Source organism: Jaculus jaculus, chromosome 6, assembly GCF_020740685.1.
Source record: "Jaculus jaculus isolate mJacJac1 chromosome 6, mJacJac1.mat.Y.cur, whole genome shotgun sequence".
Taxonomy (NCBI): domain Eukaryota; kingdom Metazoa; phylum Chordata; class Mammalia; order Rodentia; family Dipodidae; genus Jaculus; species Jaculus jaculus.
Genome location: NC_059107.1, coordinates 82,227,769 through 82,249,763, shown reverse-complemented (window position 1 = coordinate 82,249,763; position 21,995 = coordinate 82,227,769). Strand labels below are relative to the sequence as shown.

The window sequence follows — 21,995 nt, the reverse complement described above, 5'->3', positions numbered from 1 at the left end:
GGGAATCCTTACCCCCACAGGACCAACTAAAAAGGGCCTTATTTATAATTTATACCCTAAATATTTATACCCTTATTTATACCCTAAATATTTTAATTTTTTCTAACAATTTATAATGTGTGATGGTTATAAATCTATTGGGCTCCAGGGGTGGAATGTGATAACTTAAGTAAATGGACCCCAATATATTCAATTGTTTATCTTAAGGTGTGATGGTGGGTTTCAGATTTCAATATAAATATATACAAAATATGCTTAACAGGAGTTCTTAAAGTGTGCTGTGGCTTTTGGATTTAGGCTTGTACTTTTAATGTCTAACTATCCTTCATACTCACAGCTTTGAAGTAGCTCCTAAAAAAAAAAAACAATTCAAACTGCACCTCCCTTTAAGATCTTGGGCTTGATCCTTACCACAGAAATATACATAGATACCTGTCAGATGCTCTATATACTAGGGTTAAAAGTTAAAACTCATTTGGAGTGTCATGTAGATTTTCAATGGATTTGAGTTACTTCTAAAAAATATATAATAACAACTAACAGCATTGGGAAAATACACTTAAGAGATATTTGGCACAACAATAATATTTCCTTAGATCTGATTCAGTTATATTCAGAGATTTTGTCTTTACAAAATAATCATCTTACTTTTGATGCAGCTAAAGCTGCTGATGACTTAATATCTACTTTTAAGTCTGCCTTGCCTAGATAAAATTATCTCACTTCCTGGATAGAAAGCTTTACTGCTACAGGTGTTTGTCTTTTGCTCATTCTGTGTCTACTGCCCATACTTGTTAAATGCCTTTTAAGATGCTTTATGGATATCCATGCAGAAGTACATGGGATACAGCTATGGACCTGACCCCGGCTTCCTGAGACATTATCTTAAAGCCCCTACAGAGGATAGTAGTCAAAGACGGGTAAGATTCTCTCAAGTTAGGTCAACCTAAGACAGGGCATGAATGATGGAATTCATGTACCGATGATGGGTAAGGCCTAAATATCATAAAGAACAACCTAAGACAGACACAGTCTTTATACACCGAGGCCCGGAGGGACCCGGTTCCTAAAAAATAATAAATAAAAAAGGGGGAATTGTTGGTAGCCATTTTGGCTGGACTTGTATCCATAGTTCTGGGCTTTCAGCAGCAACACTTTAGCAAAACTATAGCAAGGCTTTAGCAAAACTATAGCACCTACAGTAATTCAGTATATTCAGTATCGAATATTCAGTATATTCAGTATATTCAATATATTCAGTATATTCAGTGTCAAAAGCCATTTGGCTGGCCTTGATAGTCTTTTGTACTGAGAAGTAATTAAAATACAAAAACTCTGTAACAGAAAGGAGTTCTTTGATAGAAACTTGTGTGAAGCTCATAAAATTTTTGTCCATGGGAAAACTTTGTAAAAAGAAAAAGACCCATTTGGGTACCAGCGAGAGACCTAAAATATTTGTCCCAACAAGGAGACACTGACAATCACTTCTAGGGAGTGTCCTGCCCCTGAGGACTGTTCCTAAAATGGTCCTTCACCCTGCTAAACTAAATAACTCCCTCCCTTGCAGAGGATTGCTGGCTTTGCCTCCATGGCTAATTACAGTACAGCTGTCCATACGACCTTTAAAAACTGCTCAGCCACCTTCCCCATCCCTGTCCAGCTTTTCCCAATGTTTCCTCTGGGCATTTGGGCCCCACCTTCCCCTAATAATTCCAGCATAGATGTGAGATACATTCATCCTTCCTTCTGTACTTTTAACACAACTGAGCCCAATACTCAGTGCTGCCCGCCTTCTGGAATGGTTTATGTTTGTGGAGGCGAGATGGCCTATGACTTTCTGCCCACCAATTGGACGGGCCTTTGTGCCCAAGCCACCTTAATCCCAGATGTAGATATCATTCCTGGAAGCTAGATTTCCTGGATAAGGTAGTCCTACAAAACTGGAAAGGACTAGATCTACTAATGGCCAAAAAGGGAGGCATATGTTTATTTTTACAGGAAAAATGCAACTTTTAAACCAATAAATCAGGAATCATCCAGGACAAAATTAAAAGGCTCCAGGAAGACTTGGAGAGGAGGCAACGGGACCCCCAGGACAACCTGCTGTGTACGGACCTACATGACTTCTTACCCTACCTTCTCCCTCTACTTGGGCCCCCCCCCCTTCTCTTTCCCCTCCTCCTTATCCTCACTGTCCAGCCTTGTGTAATTAACAAAATTACACAATTTATTCACCAGCGGCTAGAGGCAATAAAACTTCATCAGGTTAAAATACATTACCACAGGCAGGCTACTCAGGAATTAAGTTCCTCAGATGACCCACAGTCACCTCCCCTGTCCTCCATGTGACCAATGATAGGTAAAATCCCCAGAGGGCGACAACCTAGACAGGCCATGGAGTGGCTTCTCAGCGAGCTAAACACCTGGTATCCAATGATGGGTAAGATCCCCAGAGGGGAACAACCTAAGACAGGGGCCACAGTAACTAATGCTCTTACAAAAACAAAAGGGGGAGATGTTGGGCTCTGAAAGGCCCAGGTGTGAGGCCTAGTGGAACTTCTTGAGTCTAGCTAAAGTTTGGCAACCTGTCTCTGGCCAGCTATGACTCAGCAGATGCCTAATGGCTTCTGGCCTGCTACCTCCATGTGGCAATTATAATTACCATTTCAATAGTTAAAGTTTACTATTGGCCCTTACCTCTGCCCCCATCCTAAAATCCCTGCCTTCATCCCCAACATGATATAGGCAACTGCTCTGAGTAATAAAGCGAGCTGTTTCTGCAAGTTCTTGCATTGAAAACACTCCCAACTCAGTGTGGTTTTTCTCCGGTGGCCAGGAGAGGTTTCTGAGTCATCCGAAGCTCATCATCCTCCTTCAACTCCTAGGGAGGAACCAGCAGACTTGGTTCTTCCCTTGGCACTACCTATCTGACCGAGGAGAAGCCCCACAACTGTACAATATTTGAGATATAAAATACATATTTATATTATATCTGGAGATATATGTATGAAAATATTTTCTCAGTAATTTAATTTTTTTTAATTAACAACTTCCATGATTGTAAACAATATCCCATGGTAATACCCTCCATCCCCCCCCCACTTTCCCCTTTGAAACTCCATTCTCCATTATATACCTCCCCCCCTCAATCAGTCTCTCTTTTATATTGATGTCATGATCTTTGCCTCCTATTATGATGGTCTTGTATAGGTAGTGTCAGGCACTATGAGGCCATGGATATCCAGGCCATTTTGTGTCTGGAGGGAGCACATTGTAAGGAGTCCTACTCTTCCTTTGGCTCTTACATTCTTTCCACCACCTCTTCTACAATAGACCCTGAGCCTTGGAAGGAGTGATAGATAATGCAGTGCTGAGCACTCCTGTCATTTCTTTCCAGCACCATGATGCCTTGTGAGTCATCCCAAGGTCACTGCCATCTGAAAAGAGAAGGTTCTCTACCAAGATTGAGAGTAGCATTAATATATGGGTATGAACATTAAGAGAAGTGCTTATTTGGCAGCTTGATAAGCATAGTATATACATCTAGCCAGACACAACAGATGTTATACCCCTGGGGCTCATGACTAACCCTTTTTTAAGTTTTCAGTATCAGGGATGTATTCCCTCCCATGGAGCAGGCCTCCAGTTCAATTAGAGGGCAGTTGGTTTCCACCATGACAGACATGCCACTATTGCACCCATTGGCTCATTTGGCCTGGCTGGCAAAATTTAAGACTTGCAGTGTCCACTGTTAAGTATCTTCACTGGTGATTTCTCTCTCTCCAATTAACTGCATGCATAATGGCTTCTTCCAGCTTTCTGTCAGCTGGTCTACATGAAGGTGGTTAGCAGCTCAGTTCCAGCAGGATTTCTCAGTGGCCTTGCAGGCCAAGTAGATGGAATCTTCAGCAATAGGGTCTTTCCATCTATTCCTGGCAGAAACCAAGGGCCTAAGCAATGGGCTATAATGTTTTGGGGGCATCAGGGACCTCCCTGGCCAACAACTCACTGGAAGGTATCCCATCCCTGGCACTGAAAATTTTCTAGCAACAATGTATGGCTCCTAAGTGTTCTATTGTCTAAAAAATTAGGTTTCGATATGATTTATTTATATCCTCTTAGATTTTGATTAGCTCTCCCTCCACTTTTCCTTTACTCCTGACCTCACTTGGGCCTTTTCACCCCTGTTAATCTATTCTTCTACTTACATATATACATACATATATATGTATGATAATATTTAAAGAAACACTTAAGAGCATGCTTGTGTGTGCAAATTTGCATTCAAAGGAATGCAAGAAGCAGAAATGAGATCCTTTGAATTTATACAAAATTCATATGAACAGTCACCTCATGTCAAGGGGTATTATCACATCACATTGGAAATATCAGCCATAACAAAACCAATTTCATGTGTTCTGCCAGTGGCATAAGGGACTCCATCTGTATATGCAATTTAATACCCAGAGTTATTAATTAATGTGTATGACCCTAAAAATATACATAGATGGTTCAAACAGTTTACAATTAATTACTAGTCAAGAGAAATTTAAATGTCTAAACTACAGCAGTGTTACTATATTATTAACAGTTTCTGGATAATCTACATAAGTTTATGAGACATAAAGGATAACAGTGATTTCAAATAATGTGATTATTCTCATTTTTATTCTACATCTTGACTGTGATAACTTCTTTCTTTCATATAACAATAAAAAGGACTAATATCCTCATCTGATAAAATAATATTTTCACCTTTTTTAATCTTAGAAACATCAAATTTCAATAGATTCCTTGCTTCATTCTGTGTTATTTTTAGCTTTCTTCTCCTTCATCATTCGAGTATTATATGCTGTTCTAGATAACTATCAAATTAAATGAAGGGTCTTATGCAAATTCAAGAATGGGGTCACTACATACCATAAGCAATAACATTGCCAATGCTGCCCATGGGAAGAGCTACAGCTGAGAGACTTATCTGGGGGTAAAGAAAAATGCTTTATCCTGCCATGATAAACAAAAGGATCATTGTCAAAAGATATGGAAACAAGAATACCTAAAGGAAAGCATGTGGCCACTAATCTAACTGCCTTCTTCACAAGGTCAGCAGAGTTGTGGAGAACTCCTTCACTGGACTGCAAAAATCTGCCTCCTGCTATGATTTATACTATCTAAGTGATACACTGATGTTCTTGTATTTTAAGAATTCAATTATTTTCTCAAGATTTATAAGACAAAGAGAGGGGTGAGGAAGACATCTGACTGGATATTCCTTTAAAAGAACATGTTTCAAATGACTTCTGGAAAACTAAAGTTTCCAAAGTTAATGTTACAAATCATTTCATAATACAGTTATTGCATAAAAAAATCCAGCTGTACATTTTGGTATATATTTCCAAATAATATATATAGTTTGGTATATAGTTCCAAAATAATCCATTGTTATAGCCACCTTCATGTTGCTAACTGAAAGCACCCAACGAAAAGCAGCTTGTAGAATGAAAGATTGTTTTGGCTTACAGACTGGAGGGAGAGCTCCATGACGGCAGGGGAAGCATGGCATGAGCGGAGGCTGGACATCATCTCCCAGCCAATATTAGCTGGACAATAGCAAGAGGAGAGTATGCCAAACACTGACAAGGGGAAGCTGGCTATAACACCCATAATCCCCCCCCCCAACAACAACACAAAAAACACCTCCAACAAGCTTCCAATTCCCAAACTGTCATTAGCTGGGGATCAAGCATTCATAACACATAAGTTTATGGGGGAAACCTGAATCAAACCATCACACTCACTAAGAATCTTTAAAATCTAGCTATGAAAATTTTGAATAAATATCAACATTAGTGGATGTTGCAGCCAGGTTTGCATTGCTGGCATAAATCACCTGACCAAGAGCAGCCTGTGGGAAAAATAAAAAAGGGTTATTTTGGTTTACAGATGTAAAGGGAAGCTCCATGATGGCAGGGGAAAATGATGGCATGAGCAGAGAGTGGACATCACCTCTTGGCCATCATCAGGTGGACAACAGGAACAGGAGAGTGTGATAAACACCTGTAAAGGGAAACTGGCTATAATACTCATAAGTCCTCCCTGAATAATACCCTGCTTCCAAGTGGCATTAATTCCCAAGTCAGCAGCTAGGAACCTAGCACTCAGAATACTTAAGTTTATGGGGGAACTCACCTGAATCAAATCACCACAGTGGACTAGACTTTGAGGCCTATAAATCTATAAATTCTGATATATCTGTAAGGCAGGAAATCAGTTTTAGGACTTACTAAACAGACCCACATGTATTAAAATAAAATATTAAGTATTCCAAAAGGAATTCTAAATGGAATTACTCAAATTATAATGTAACAATTTAAAAGAGCTCTTGCTGATAAAAGTGTCTCTGTTCAGGAAAGCAAAAAGCTAACTTGTCACATGTTTACCTTTGCTTCTTTTCCTGTGGAATCATATTATTTTAAGACAAGATAAGGCTGTCTATTTATTTAACATACAGTCATTAGGACAGGCCAGATACCCTCCAAAACCAAAAGTCATACAGTACTCAGGGGCAGATCCTAGAGTTGGCAGACTAAAAAGATTATTAAAACCATTTGATGTGGACTAAGGCAAAAGTCATCATGTTAAGTTCAGTGGTACTTATTGTGTTGTGGGAAGGTCTAGAGAAGCCAAGTGTTTCTCAGGAATGAGGTCAGAGAGCTTTCTTTTTAGTCACTATGTTTAGGCACAGAACTAAAATAACAACAACAAAAAAAGCCAGGAATGGTGTTAAAATGATTCTAAGTATCAAAGCAACAAATACAGCACTAAAGCGTGACTCCATGAGGGTATCTGTAGTACTGAAGGGGTGTGGCTAGGCGTGGCTTTCTGATGACTGGCCTAGTTCAGTAAGAGAGCAGATGGAAAACTCCAGCACTGGAGAGCAATTTATCTGCACAGACTAATAGCATCTGTGACATAAACAGCAGACACTGTATTTTTAAAAGGAGCCAATGGGGAGGACTTTTTCTTATTGTTTAGTTCTCTACTGAATTTTCTAATGTGAGGAAGATTTCGGAAATTCCTACAGAAAAGTGAAGGTGTTACTTTACACTTAAACATTTTAGAAGTATGTAAATTTTTTTAATGTGAAACAAGAGCTATTTTATTTTATTTTATTTGAGAGTGGCAGAGAAAGAGGCAGAGAGAGAGAGAGAAAGAGAATGGGTATGCCAGGGCCTCCAGTCACTGAAAACGAGCTCAAGATGCATGCGCCACCTTGTGTATCTGGCTTACATGAGTCCTGGGGAATTGAGACTCGAACTGGGGTCCTTAGGTTTCACAGGCAAGTGCTTAACTGCTAAGCTACCTCTCCAGTGTAGCCTAGCTGGAGGGGCAGAATTGGAATACCAGAGAATTGTTGCAGGTGAGAATTATCAGACTTGGAGATTTGTCACTAACTAGAGTTGTTGGACTAGAAGCTACAGAATTTGATGTTTGCCCTGGTAGTTTCAAATATTGTATTGATTGAATATTCCTTGCTATGCCCGATGCCATCTTTTGCAGGGTGAATGTTTATTCTGTGTCATTATGGGTTCTTTGTGGTTATTTTTTGGTATTATGGCTCAGTTAAAAGACTTTGGATTATGGGGATGTATAAACATCACTGAAATTGATTAAAAACTATGGGGACTTTTAAAGTTGGATGAATGCATTGCATTTTACATCATGTATGGTTATCAGTTTATAGGGACTAGGGATGGAACATGGTGGTTTGATTCAGGTCTCCCGCCCCCTTAAACTTAGGGCTTCCAGATGCTAGATTCCCCAGCTGATGGCAATTGGAAATTAAAGCCTCCTGAAGGAGGTGTATTGTTGGGGCCGGGCTTATGGGTGTTATAGCCAGTGTTTGGCACACGCTCCTGTTTCTGTTGTCAAACTTATGTGGGCCAGGGGGGTGATGTCCACCCCCTGCTCATGCTGTAACTTTCCCTGCCATCATGGAGCTTCCCCATGGAGCTTGTAAGCCAAAATAAACCTCTTTTTTACCCCACAAGCTGTTCTTGGTTGGGTGATTTTGACCAGCAATGTGAACCTGACTGTAACAGTAATGAACAGTCTAATTGTCAATCCACAGACTAATTCTAAAGAAAAGATGAGATTTCTCTTGCTTTGTTACAACCCACTTCAATAAATAAAGTTTTGTTTCATTCACTCCAAGAACAAAACTGAGTCAGCTGTCTTGCTGTTGACATCTGATTTTCTTTGCAGTACAGCCTGATGGCAACTGGAAATCAGCATCTCCCCTGCACAGGATCATCATAGGCAGTTTGTGGGAAGAGGTGGGTTATTCTGAACACAATGTGAGAGATGAAATAAGTGGCAACGGACAGTTGTCAGCAAATCTGATTTTGCTTCAGTGACATGTCTAGGATAGCTGGTATCATCCTCACTGGTCTGGAAGTCAATTGACTTGCCCAGGAACCCCAGCAAGTCATAGAAGCTATGAAGTGGAAGGGGAAAAGCCCCAGGGAGAACCTGGTCTTGGCCAAGGGCCTAGTGCGGAGACAAAGTCTCTGGCTCTCAGGTCCCCAGATGGAATGTGAGGAAGATAGCACTGGGACAGCAGCTGCACAGCAGTCATGGGCAGGGAGGTGGCAGGCCCATGAGGCAAAGTCACCATCTGAAGACATGCAGAAACACAGCCAGCTGCTTGGAAGAACAGGAGTGGCCCAGCCTCAGGCGAGCAATGCAAAGAGAGAGGTCCTTTGTGCAGAACAACTAGGGCAAGCACAAAATTAAAGATATAGAGTACTCTTTGCGCTCCTGCAGCAATCTGCAAGGTTGCAGGTAGGGTAAGCTGCAGTCTCTCACCTTTAGAACATTTCACAATGGCTTTCAGGCACAGTCTTATTATCTCAATGAGCCAAGGAGTCCTATAAGAAAAATATAGCTATTTAAACTTTGATTCAATTATGTAACTGGCAAGCTGATTATTCATGTAAGATCTGTACAGATGTGAGCACTTGCCTATCAGTGAAGGAAGAGGACGAATGAGATTTATGTCATAGTGCAAGGGAAAAGTAGGTGATATGGTCTTGTGTGCCACAGTGCAGGAAAGGGCAGGGGATGTGTCCTGTGTGCCACAGTGCAGGAAAGGGCAGGGGATGTGTCCTGTGTGCCACAGTGCAGGAAAGGGCAGGGGATGTGTCCTGTGTGCCACAGTGCAGGAAAGGGCAGGGGATAAATTCCTATGTGTCACAGTGCATGGAAGAGCAGGGGATGTGGTCCTGTGTGTCACAGTGCAGGGAAAGACAGGGGATGTGGTCTTGTGTGCCATAGTGCAGGGAAAGTCAGGGGATGTGGTCTTGTGTGCTACAGTGCAGGGAAAGATAGGGGATGTTGTCCTGTTTGCTAAAGTGCAGGGTATGTGTTCCTCTGTGCCACAGCACAGGAAAAGAGAGGGAATTTGGCCCTCTGGAAGAGCAGTGGTGGTTTTAACAGCTTTTAAAGCAAGTACTTTGTATTCATGTGAAGCTCTCAGAGATTGTCACTGAAAACTGAGAGCCAGTCCTTGTTTACCTAGCTCATCTCATAGTAAGAGCAGATCTTGGGCCCTTCTTCCCACTCCTCATCTTTCCAGTAATCTTTTTTGTTTGTTTGTTTGTTTGTTTCTATGTCGAAATAGATTTATTCATGTAAATTCTTGATCATAAACCACCCTCACGACCGCAAATTGGAGGGGAATTCCTTATAAATGACCATCACCTAATTAGTCATCCAGTTGCAGTTCTCTTCGGTGCTGGACACACAGTTTCCAAGGATCAAAGTCTTGAGAGCATTAGATCATTAGATGGGAGATGGCAAGGAGATGAGGGTCCCGGGGTTGGAGTTTCTGAGATGAGCATTCACTTCACAGAAAGCTTGCCACAATGAGGCTGGCATGAGCGTGGTTTCAGTGACTGTTCTTGGTTGCCTCCTTGGCTGCAGCAATCAGTGGAGTGAGGCTAGACAGGGGCTTAGCAATCTTCAGGAACTGATGCTGTAGTAGTTCTTTAGCGGAACCTCTCTTCTCCACATCCATCTCAAGACAGCGGTTCAAAAAGTCCCGAAAGATAGCAGACAGTTTCTCTGGGTTCTGAAGCTCTGGGGTCCCATTGGTGGCAATGAGGTACAAGGCTCTCAGAGGGTTCTCACTGAGGTAAGGGGGCTCCCCTCAATCATTTCAATAGCCATGATGCCCACGGACCAGATGTCAACCTTGGGTCCATAGGCTTTCCGTGTCACAACCTCAGGTGCCATCCAATACCGCGTTCCTACCATGGTGCTCCCTTTGCTCTGCTCTGGGGTTATCTGCACACAGAATCCAAAATCAGTTAACCTGACAGAGCCATCCATTCCCAAAAGAATATTGTCACTCTTGATGTCTCTGTGAATGACTTGGTTTGAATGCAGGAACTCCAGAGCCTGTAGACACTCAGGGCACACAGCTGCAATCTGGCCTTCGTCCATACAGGTTTCTGTCACCACATCTGTCAGGGAGCCTCCAGCCAAGTACTCCATGACAACCCACAGCTCATCCCCCACAAGGTAACTGTCCAAGTAGTTCACAATATTTGGATTCTTGTGTTCCCTCATGACCAGGATCTCATTAATAATCAGCTCTTTCTTGGGCTGTTGCTGAAGATTCATCTGTTTAATGGCTACCTCCTGTCCTGTGGCTACGTCCACTGCGGTATACACAGCACCGGAAGCGCCTTGTCCAATCTTGTCAAACCGTGTATATTTCTTCTTAGGATCGCCCACACTCACTATGCTCCGCAGTTTCTCCAAGATCTCATCCGACATCTTCGGCTTCTTCTGCTTCTCAGTACTGCGGGTCAAAGCATCTGGCGGAGCGGTGCTGTTCTCAGTCGGTGAGACGGGAGAGGTGGCCACGTCTCGAGTTGGAGTGACAGGAAGCGGCTCAATCACAGACCGTGTGTAGACCGATTTTGTGTGCTCTGGCCGTGGAGCAATTACTGGAGGTGGGGTAGCATCATCATCATCATCTTCATCCTCTGAAACCGGTGGCACCGCAGGGGTCTCAGACACAGTCTTTACATTCAAAGTATTAGAAGAGTTATAATCTTCAGCTGACTTATCTGTGAAGCTCATGTACTTCTGGCTGTTGGAGGTCTTCTTAGAGTTGTAAAATTCCAGCACATCCAGAACAGCCTGTGGGTTTTTCTTCTGCTCTGACTTAGTGATGTTTGATGGCTGAAGCAAGCGGGCCCATTGCTCTGGCATCCCCGTAAACTCCCCTGTGACAGCATCAAAACCAACGTGAATTGTGTGTTCAAAATCTGAAGGAAGAGAAATCTCTGGCCACTCCTTTTCCTTTTTCTTATTTGTTTTATCACCAGGTAAGATGGAGCGGTAAAATCGGTCCTTCTTTTTCTTCTCCTCTGGATTTGGAGGCAGAGGTTTGGAACCGTGGTTTAGAGTTCCAGCATCTTTGCTGCCAGCTCCAATCATAGTGCTGGTGTTTCTCATTGGAGGGGCTGGGGGTTTGTCCTGAATGTCTAGGCCGTTATTTGACATCACCACCAGCAGCAGCCACTTGGGCGCTCGCCGGGCTCCGCTCGGCTCGTCCTTGTCGTTCTCGGGGCGCCGGCAGTGGCCTCGCTGTCTGTCTGCGTCCCCGGCTCAGGACCCGGGATGGGGGGGAAGGTGGGGGGTCCACACGGGCGGCGCGCTGCGACCCCCGGCGGGAGGAAGGCGTGGTGGGGACTGCAGCGGGGGTGGGGTGGGGTGGGGGCGCGGTGCGAGCGTCCACCGGGCAGCCCGCACGCTATTGTACGCGGTCCGGCCGGCCATCGCCGCCCTCTTTCCAGTAATCTTATCCCACTCAGACAGCTTGAATATCCAGAGCATTGTGGGGGCTCAGAACATTATATGCCAAAGCATGGCACTTTGGCATGTTGAGTGTTTTGTACTGAAGGGTCCTGCAAGGGCTCCAGAAGTAGCTTCTCCTTTCATCCTTCTTTCCCTTTCTCTCCATTCTTCCCTAAAGCTGGCTGTAAAAATAGAAGTCCCTTTCTTCAAGGCAAGGCATAGAGAACAGAACCCTGTGTCCCCAAAGACAGCCATAAACCTGGAAATATTACTCCAACCTTCTTGTTTCCTGTCCGTGTAGTAGAATGTGATAAAGAAATTCTCTCACCTGCCTTGTCTGATTGATCATGAATCCCTCATTTTAAAAAGGACTTTGCACTATGCCTCAGCACAGGGAAGGCCACTGAATGAGGCCAAGAGCAGAACAGGCAGGTCAGGCTGAGTTTCCCCTCTCAATCACTTACTATAGATCACATCCTTTTAGTCTAATTGAACATGTTTCATATTGCTTTTCTACATCGTTGTCCTTTCTTCACAGAGCCTAAACATAGACAGTTTTGTCAGGTCTATGGGTAACATAAAATTAAGATTAAATAGATTTTTTGGCTATATCCTCTATGATAGGGGGAAGGGTGTTACCTTTCTACATCCATAGCATTCAAAGGCAGCTAGAGCAAGGGAACATGAACATATCTTATGATGAAATGCTTCTGTAGGGTTCCATAAGGACTATGAGAATTTTGAAGGGTTGGTGAAGTGGTTATTGGAGGAAGTGTCATAGACTATGTTCTAATGTGACTGTGGTCATGTTTGGAACATAAGGCCCAAGACATATGGACTACATGTGAAAATTCATATGCGGTTTCTAGGCTACAAGTATTCTGAGAAATTAACTATATAACATACATGGCAGACTCATCTCAGCTCCTGGTACAAAGAAGTTACTTAACATATTTTCCAAGAAGTACTATTCATGGAATTTTATCTGCACCTTTCCTCTTAATCCTTGGAATAATCCACTTTCCAAGTTGTTAAACAATGATGAGTGTTGCTGAAGCAGGTTTCACAGAACTAAAGAATCCAGCATTATCCATTTCTAAGTGATAAGGTCAGGGCAAGAAAGAGACTTCTTGTTCCAAAACTTGTGCTTACTTTTCTTATAAAAAGCTTCAAATGGAACTGAAAAGGAAGTGATGCAGAACATTATCAAAGTATAAGTTATCAGTTTAAAAAGGGCTAATATCTCTTTGGTCTAAAGAAAGGAAAGTACAATGCAAATGCTGCTGCCTGCTAGAGATCATGGAAAAAGGGTCATGGCTAGGGGCCCATACCTCATGGTGATGACTTGACACATGGGTGCAGCCTATGCAGTTCTGAGCTAGATCGAGGCTTACTTACATTTTATGAAAAGCTTCCATAATTTACATGATAAATATGCAGTATTTATACTTATCAAGGGTTGGATATATATTAATGCATCGCTATAATGTGGAAATGATTTTGGTTGAGCAGTCATAGTGATAGAAATAGCAAACATAGATAATATAAATGTGCCAATAGGGGAAATAAAAAGATGAGAATTACACTAAACCCCACTGTATTTTGTCTTCTGCCTCCAGACTGACTTTCTACCTGAACAGCCACTCAAATATTTACTGCATCTCCAACCTGCCTTATAGAAGTTAAATTTTCTAGTGCCCACAGAACACACACACACACACACACACACACACAAATTCACTCATTTTATGCTCTAGAGACAGAGACAGAGAGGGACACCACAGAAATATTACTTTAATGCCTTGATTAAAAGTTCTTGTACCACAGTGAGTTAGGTTGATTTTCCTGCTTTGGCTACTATATGCTGGGTAGAAAGCAGGCAGCATTTATAGAAACCCTGAGAAACATTAGAGAGATGAAGCTAGTGTTTCTGGCAATTATTTGACAAATGTCACTGAATGACTAAAGGAAATAATTTAAATTTAGATTATCAAACATGGATTACTGAATGCCAAATGAAAACAAAATTTCAGTTTCTTTTATTGGACCTAATTGGATTAAATTGTTTATAAGTACTGGCAACTTAGAATATCAATAATCTTTTGAAAAGGCAAATATAATATAGGTACCCTTATAATTCACCTATGTTCATTGATCCCATGATTGAATTCTCTCTCTGAATGAACATTTGTATTCCTCTCATAACAGTGTGCACTTGTGGGGAATTCACTGTCTTGTGCTCTAGGCTTTACATTTCTCTCTCTCTCTGTCTCTCTCTCTCTCTCTCTTTCTCTCTTTGTGTGTGTGTGTGTGTGTTCCTTTTGGGGTAATGCTGCTCCTAAAGCTTCACATTGGAAATCATTTTCCTAGATTATTTTTGTATTGTGAATACTACTCATACAAAGAAAGCAGATCTCCAACTATTAAGGAAGAGGCAGCAGATCATCACACTCTGCTTCCCTTGCTTAATTTTAATATCAGCTTTGCTCCTTCCCACAATTACTTATCATCTTGATTTGTCCTCTAAGCCAGGGGCATCAATAAATGAAAATCAGAAGGAGTGCAATCATAGATTACGATCATGAGGCATGAAGGTGGAAGGAACAGACAGCATTCAAATCAGAGTAAAGAGCTTTCCAATCAAAAACGAAAGGGGGTTAGAGTTCTGCCTATTTTAGGATTCCAAGAAAGAAAATGCATTATTTTGAGACTCATTTCTGGAGTTGCCTCTGTCCCTGGATACCTCACCCTTCCATACTTCATAAGTCACATGCTGTCTAGACCAGATTCAAGGTTCACTCTGAAAAGATTACATTCCCAGGGTCACTGGGAGTGAGGGTGGGGGCAGGATCCTTCAGACTGGAGAATGGAGCTATGATTCATGTTGGGCTGCAAATACAGGTTCAGACCAGGACTTTGCTGCCTTTCCAATATTAAAAGTAAGAATAAGAACAAAAGAAAAATAACTTGCATGCAACATAAGTGAGCACAATAAATCGGTTTAAAGGCAGTTTACTTAAGTAGTAATTATATGTTAATAGGATGATTCCTATAGCTCACAATGACCTCACAGAACTACTATAAATTCTATCACTGGTGATACTTGATTTTCCCAAGATTACAAACCTCCATCAAAATGCCATTAAAAATTTGTTTAAAAAAATCAAGAAAATCAGAATTATTACCGTTTATTAACCAAGATTTAAAAATTATGACAATCATTAAAATCCATATGTTCATATTTATTTCATTGAAACAAAGGGATTATATTGTTCATTTACTCTCATATCTTTTATATACATCTTCATTTAATTCAAAGGTCAGATGTCAGGGATATGGATCAAAGCCTTATTAAAAAAGAGTTGAAAAATATCAAATGACATTTGGCTTTTTCACCTTTATGATCATGGCAGTAGAAAAGAATAAACTAGACTTAACTTTACACACTGGCTGGAAGAGGAGGTCTTCATTGTTATGATGTGACAATCCTGAGAATAAGGGCAAGTAAGTTCATAGAATGTCACTTCCCCATGAAATATATCCTTGCTTGTTTTCTGCTGGTTTGGCTTCATAGGGTTTCTGACTGAAAATATGGATAAAGTAGCATGGTAGAGCTAGGAAAAAATAAACAATGCAGACAGGCAAATTCCCTTGAATGCTCATCTTTGGCTCACAGTACACCTCTGTATGCAAGGAAACAGAAGACTTCCTTTCTCTCTTGTGCCCTCTACCAGCACAAGGTGCCATTCTGAATGACCATCAGCGTGTTTTCAATTATTTTTCATAGATCTAATTTCTTTCAAGAAGTAATTGCACTTCTAAACACTTGAGATGAATATATACATAAGAAATGCAGATGAAATGTGAAAAAACACATTGAAGAGTTCTAACATTGCAGTAATGGGAGACAAGCAGAGGGAATAAGAAAATGTAATCCTACTCAAAGGGAAAACAAAGCACAAGAATGAAGCAAATACTGAAAAAGCTATTAGACAGGAGTTTTTCAGCCTTCCTAAATGTTCCATATTCCTTCTAATATCTAGATTTGTATTCATGTATACATAGACTCTTCTTTCTACTTTTACTTTCAGGACTCAGTTAAAAATTTGACTTTTCTGGGTCTAGGTTCCCTGTGGGATCAGTGTGCGGTCGGAGGCAGCAGTGTGGAGTAAGTAGACCAGATCCCTGTTTTCAGGCTCCTCACAGCTCCCTGTTCTGGGTGCCCTGCATTGGTCTGTATGCTGTTGTGTGCCATATTGTGGAGTAAGTAGGCCAGACCCCTATCTTCTGACTCATCCTAGCTCCCTGGACTGGGTTTCCTGGGCTGGGACTGCCTGAAGGAATGGAGCACAGTGAGTAGGCCAGATCCCCCTTCTCTGGCTCCTCCCAGTCCCCTGGTGGTTCTGGTTGGTCCCATTGTGCTTGCTTGGGGAGGCCTGGTCGCTATGTGTGAGCTGTGGAATCAAACCTTTTGCTCTGGTGTCCTGACTGGCCACTGGATACCAACATCCCTGTTACCTGAGTCAGAGGGTTAGTGGGCCAAAGGACAAAAACTTGCTTCCTCCTCAGTAAACAGTCTTACGAAAATGGATAGACAATAACAAATAAAAGCCAACTGAAGTCAGAAAACTGAGAGATCTCCACCAAGGATGCCTAGTCCTACAATGGAAGCCTCCAATGAAATAATAGAAAATTCAACAGAAATTCATTCCCAAAATGAAAACACAAACACCAATGAGACCCTGATCAAAAAATATGCTGAACTGGAAACAAACCATCAGAGAATACTTCAGGAAATTCTCCACACAGAACAGTTAAACAACCAATTGTAAGAGCCAACAAAAAGAAGATCACAATAACTAAAATAGACCAGGCTCAAAATAGTACAAACACAAGAAAGCACCAAACCCAACAAAGCACTTCAGCATGGCAGTGATTAATTCAAGCCTCACAGTAATAACCTTATGTATTAATGGTCTTAATTCTCCTATCAAAAGACACAGGTCATCAAAATGGATCAAAACACTGGAAGATTTTATATCTGGTGTCTTCAAGAAACCCACCTTCCCACTAAAGACAGATACCTCCTCAGAGTGAAAAGTTGGAAAATGATATTCCAAGCAAATGGAAATAAAAAACAAGCAGGTATTGCTATATTAAAATCTGATAAAACAGACTTCAAACCAAAAGTAAACAAAAAGACAAAAAAGGCCACTTCTTACTCATCAAGGGAATGATCCAACATGAGCACATCACAGTCTTACATGTATATGTGCCAAACACAGGTGCAGATTAAAAGGTAGAACTCTCAGAGCACCTTAATCAAAGGGCCCTGGAGAGGGTGAGATGAAGCCTAAATTTCTCCTGTTTCTCTTTCTTCTCTCTCTTTTTCTTTTTTCTTTTCCTTTGGTTCTGGCCTGTAATGCCCTGTACCAAGATGTGGTTTATATCCACAATGAGCTCTTGACCAGAGAGACCTACTAGATCTCTCAAAACAAATAGACTGACTTCCATCACAGGACTTGATTACCCACCAGAGGTTAATGGTAAGACCCTACTGCAAGACACCATATGCTGTTGGCATAGATCATGGAGATATCTGGCTGGAATCCAGAAGAGAGCCAGTCCTCAGACAATTAGCTCATCTAGTGCTGGAAGGTGCTACATGAGCTACCAGGGGAAAGTAGCCATCATCTATTTGAGCAACTTAACAATATAAGCAACTCAGAAGCAAACAACCTGATGTGATGCTCACCTAAGTGCTATAATGACACACCGCCATGGTGGATAATCAACAGCTCTTGTCTTGGCTAACATATTTGCTCAGTGCAAAGAAAATCATATGTGAAACTGGTAAACAAGTCAGAATCATATCCAGATAACAATTTTGCTTTCCAGTGTGAAGTCCCCACTAATCTTGGTATACAACAGGGTCTACACCTTGTAAATTCACTCTAATTTAATATTGGTTATCCCATTATCTGGTGCTGACTTCACTCTCTCAGGTTCTGCTTATCTTTTTTTGGATGGGAACAGAATTTGGGGAGATAAACAATCCAGCACACCTCACCTTGGCCTCAGCTGAAACCATGGAGAAACTGGGGAGATGAGTCAAAGTGTTGCTTTCTCTGTGAACCTGATATCAGCACAAGGGTAAAGGAAAAGGATACTGAGGACATACAACACCTAACAAGTCAGAGATCTAGAGACTCCTAAGAGCCCATCACTGAAGTAAACTTAAAACACACCCAACATAGCTCAGGGAATTTTGTGGAAGTGGAGTTGGAAAGATTGTTACAGCTACAAGTTGGGACATTATGCACAGAAACATTCCTTCTCCCCCATAACTGACTGCTTCCCCCATAATGCATGACCCACAATCACCATGGGGTTGAACTGAATCCCCAATGAGGGAGGTCTCTTCAGAAAAGGGGCAGGAAGGAAGGAAAGGATGGTACCAACATATTAAAAATAAATTTTAAAAAAGGCACAGAGAATTTATTACATAATTATTTATAGTAGCTAAAAATCAGAAAATTAAAGGAAAGCTCAATAGGTGATTTAATTCATAATTTGTGGGGTTAAGTACAATAATAAAACACAATAGTTAATAATTTTTATTTACTAGTTATGTGCACAGTGTGTGTACAGTCATGTTGATACCAACATTAGCCTCCTCCCTGTCCTCCCCCCTCCTCAGGGACCATCCTCTTTGGGGAATATGGGTAATGCACTGTGGGTTTAACCATTAGTTATGGGTAAGAGGCAATGTCTCTGTGCATAATGTCCCAACATGCTGCTCTAACAATCTTTTGGCTTGTGCTGGTACCAGGTTCACCAAGAAAGCAGCACTCTTGCTCATTTCCCTAGTTACTCTTAGTTTCAGTGGGGGCCCTGTTGAGATGTTATGGGTTGTCCATCAGAAAAAGAGAAGCTAATTCTTCAATAGAATGGGGAAGTTATCACCAGATATATGGGATAACCATTTTAACTTTACAGAGAATTTAATAGGTGTTGGCCCTCTTGTAGCCCACAATTGGTGGGAGCTTGATAAAGTAGAGCAGGCTCATTTTTGGATATTGTTCTGACTTGTTTTCCAGCTCCAGCTATGGGTTCCATTCCACTGAGCAAATCACTTAGCCAAATCAAGAGCAGTTGGTTTCCTACCATTGCTGTGTGCCACTGTTGCACTTGTGTGAGCATCACATCAGGTTGTTTGCTGCTAAGTAGCTCAGAGCATGAGTTTCTTGGACAGATGTTGGTCATTTTCCTCCAGTTGTTCATGTAGTACCTTCTGGCACTAGATAAGCTACCTGTCTGGGGACTGACTCTCTTCCAGATTCTAGCCACGCCACTCCTCATTCTGTACCAACAGCATATGGTATCTTTAGCAGTAGGGTCCTACCACTAACTTTCATCAAGTCATCAAGTATTCTGACAGAAATCTGTCTTCTTTTGGGAAACCTTGTCTCAGAATGATCAACAGCACATTGTGGTTGTTAGGCACATGCTGGTACTGGGAGTTACTGGCCAGTTCCAAGGAAAGGAAGAAAAAGATATATAAAAGATATATAAAAGAGATAGAGTGTTACATATAGCCTTTACTATGTTGGGATATAAACCATCCATGCCAATTCTCTCCAGTGTGTTGATCATGAAGTGATGTTATATTTTGTCAAAGGACTTTTTGGCAACTATCAAAATGATCATGTGGTTTTTGTGTTCAAGCTTATTAATGTGGTGTATTACATAGACAGGTTTCCGTATGTTGAGCCAATCCTGCATTCCTGGGATGAAGCCTCTTTGATCAAGGTGGATAATGCTTTTAATGTGTGGTTGAATTCAGTTTGCAAGGATTTTGTACAGGATCTTTGTGTCTAAGTTCGTCAGGGAAATAGGCCTATAGTTTTCTTTTCTTGTGACTTCTCTGCCTGCTTTTGGTTTTAAAAGGTGATATTAGCTTCACAGAAGGAGTTAGGGGGCTTTCCCTCTTCTTGGATTGTGTGTCACAGTTTGAGAATAATTGGTTTCAGTTCTTCCAGGAATCTTTAATAGAATTCAGCTGAGCAACCATCTGACCTGGACTCTTCTGGGGGAGGTTTTTGATTACCTTTTCAATCATGATGGGTATGATGTGTTTATTTAGGAGATTAATCTGTTCTACATTTAGCTTGGGTAAGTGGTATGTGTCCAGGAATTCATCCATTTCCTCCATATTATCCAGTTTTGTGGAGCAGAGTTTTTGAAGTAAGTCCTGATGATTCTCATAACTTCACTTATGTCTGTTGTGATCTACCCAAATTCATTTTTTATTTTGTCCACTACCCATTTATTGTTTAAAAGTGTGTTGTTCAGTTTCCAGTTGCCAATAGCATTCCTGGTGTATCTTTTGTTGTTAATTTCTAGCAATACAGTATTGTGATTTGATACCATGCAGGAAATTATGTCGATCTTCCTAAATATATGGAGGCAGGCTTTATGACTCAGTATATGATCTATTTTAGAGAAGGTCCCACAGGCTGCTGTGAAGAATGTGTAGTCTGTGGGTTTGGGTTAGAATGTTCTGTAGCTGTCTCTTAGTTCTAATTGTTCTATGGCTTTATTGAGCTCTCTCACTTCCCTGTTGATTTTCTGTTTGGATGATCTATCTATTGCTGATAGTGGAATGTTGAAGTCCCTTCCTATGAAGGTGTTGGTGGTTATTTCTGTTTTGTTGTCATGTAGGTTTTGTTTTATGAACTGTGGTGTCCCTGTGTTTTCTGCATAAAGATTGATGATCATGATATCCTCTTGTTGGATCATTCCTTTGAGAAGTAGGAAGTGGCCTTCTTTGTCTTTTTGATTACTTTTGGTTTGAAGTCTATTTTGTCCAAAGTTAGTATAGCTATGCCTACTTGTTTTGTATTCCTGTTTGCTTGGAATATCTTTTTCCACCCTTCTACCCTGAAGATGTGTCTTTCTTTAGTGGTAAGGTGGGTTTCTTAAAGATAACAGATTGAGGGGTCTAATATTTTTTTATATACCCTGTTAGCTTGTGTCTCTTGGTGAGTGAATTAAGGCCATTAATATTGAGGGTAATAACTATGAGGTTTGATTTGATCCCTACCATATTGTTTTGGTATATGCAGCTGGGACTATGGCTAGGACGGCTGCTTGAGGGGGCTAGGGGACTGGTGGACTACCCAAGAGCATGAGAACCAGCTGATTCCCCTTTTGTTGCCACTCCACTCCCTTCCACTGCAGCTCTGTTAGAGTCTGCTCCCCCCCCCCCTAGAAATCCCAATGAACCCTCAATGTCTTGCCTTTCCTTCCCCAGGAGGTGTGGCATGGTTAAGAAGATGCCATCTTGACCAGACATCCTACAATAGTTAATATTAAAGGGAAGATTCTATAATTATCTACTTAGTAATGTATCTACAATAAAAAGCAAAGAAAAACCAGTTCACAATGCCTTATGTATAAAAAAAAAAAAATTGACTTCTTAGAGGTCCCTGACTTCTCAACAGTCACTTCCCAGTGTTTTAAGTCTTTGAGTTATACTGCTTGGTGACTGTGTTCTGAAATGGGGAAGTTACTCGGGGTACAGAGTTTGCATGTAAGCATGAGAACAAGTTATTGGATCACCAGGACCCAGGTAAATGCTGCGTAGGTATAGGTGCTAATACTAGTGCTCAGGAGGCAGAGACATGTGCTCCCTAGTGCAAGTTGGCTAGCTGATGTAGCAGAGGCAGTGAGCTCTGGATTCAAGTGAGGGACACTACTTCAGTAAATAAAATGGAGGCCAATCAAGAAGACACCTGAGATCATTCTCTGATCTCTGCACACCTCCATTCACAAATGCATACACACACATGCATACACACATGCACACACACATGCACATGCACACACACAGACACAGTCTATGTTCTTTGAACTAGTCTATGACCAGCCCTGTATGTGGGAAGTACAAACTATTTTGAGATCATAGGCAATGTACAAAGTGTCTCATTCTTAATTGCAGTTAAGATGAGTACCAGCAAGGCCAAAAGACCTAGGCTTGATTTGCCAGTACCCACGTAAAATCAGATGCACAAGGTAACATTTGCTTCTGGAGTTCATTTGCAGTGACTAGAAGCCCTAGC

General features: G+C 41.4%; 1 protein-coding gene across 1 annotated transcript; it reads right to left on the bottom strand.

Annotated features, from left to right (window-relative positions):
* Positions 1 to 9,879: 9,879 nt before the first annotated feature.
* Positions 9,880 to 11,607, bottom strand: LOC101598396 (serine/threonine-protein kinase PAK 1-like). The gene is given in 2 exon segments (XM_045153730.1): positions 9,880 to 10,212; positions 10,215 to 11,607. Coding segments are annotated over 2 exon segments (1,626 nt in total). The 5' UTR covers positions 11,578 to 11,607; the 3' UTR covers positions 9,880 to 9,949.
* Positions 11,608 to 21,995: the final 10,388 nt, after the last annotated feature.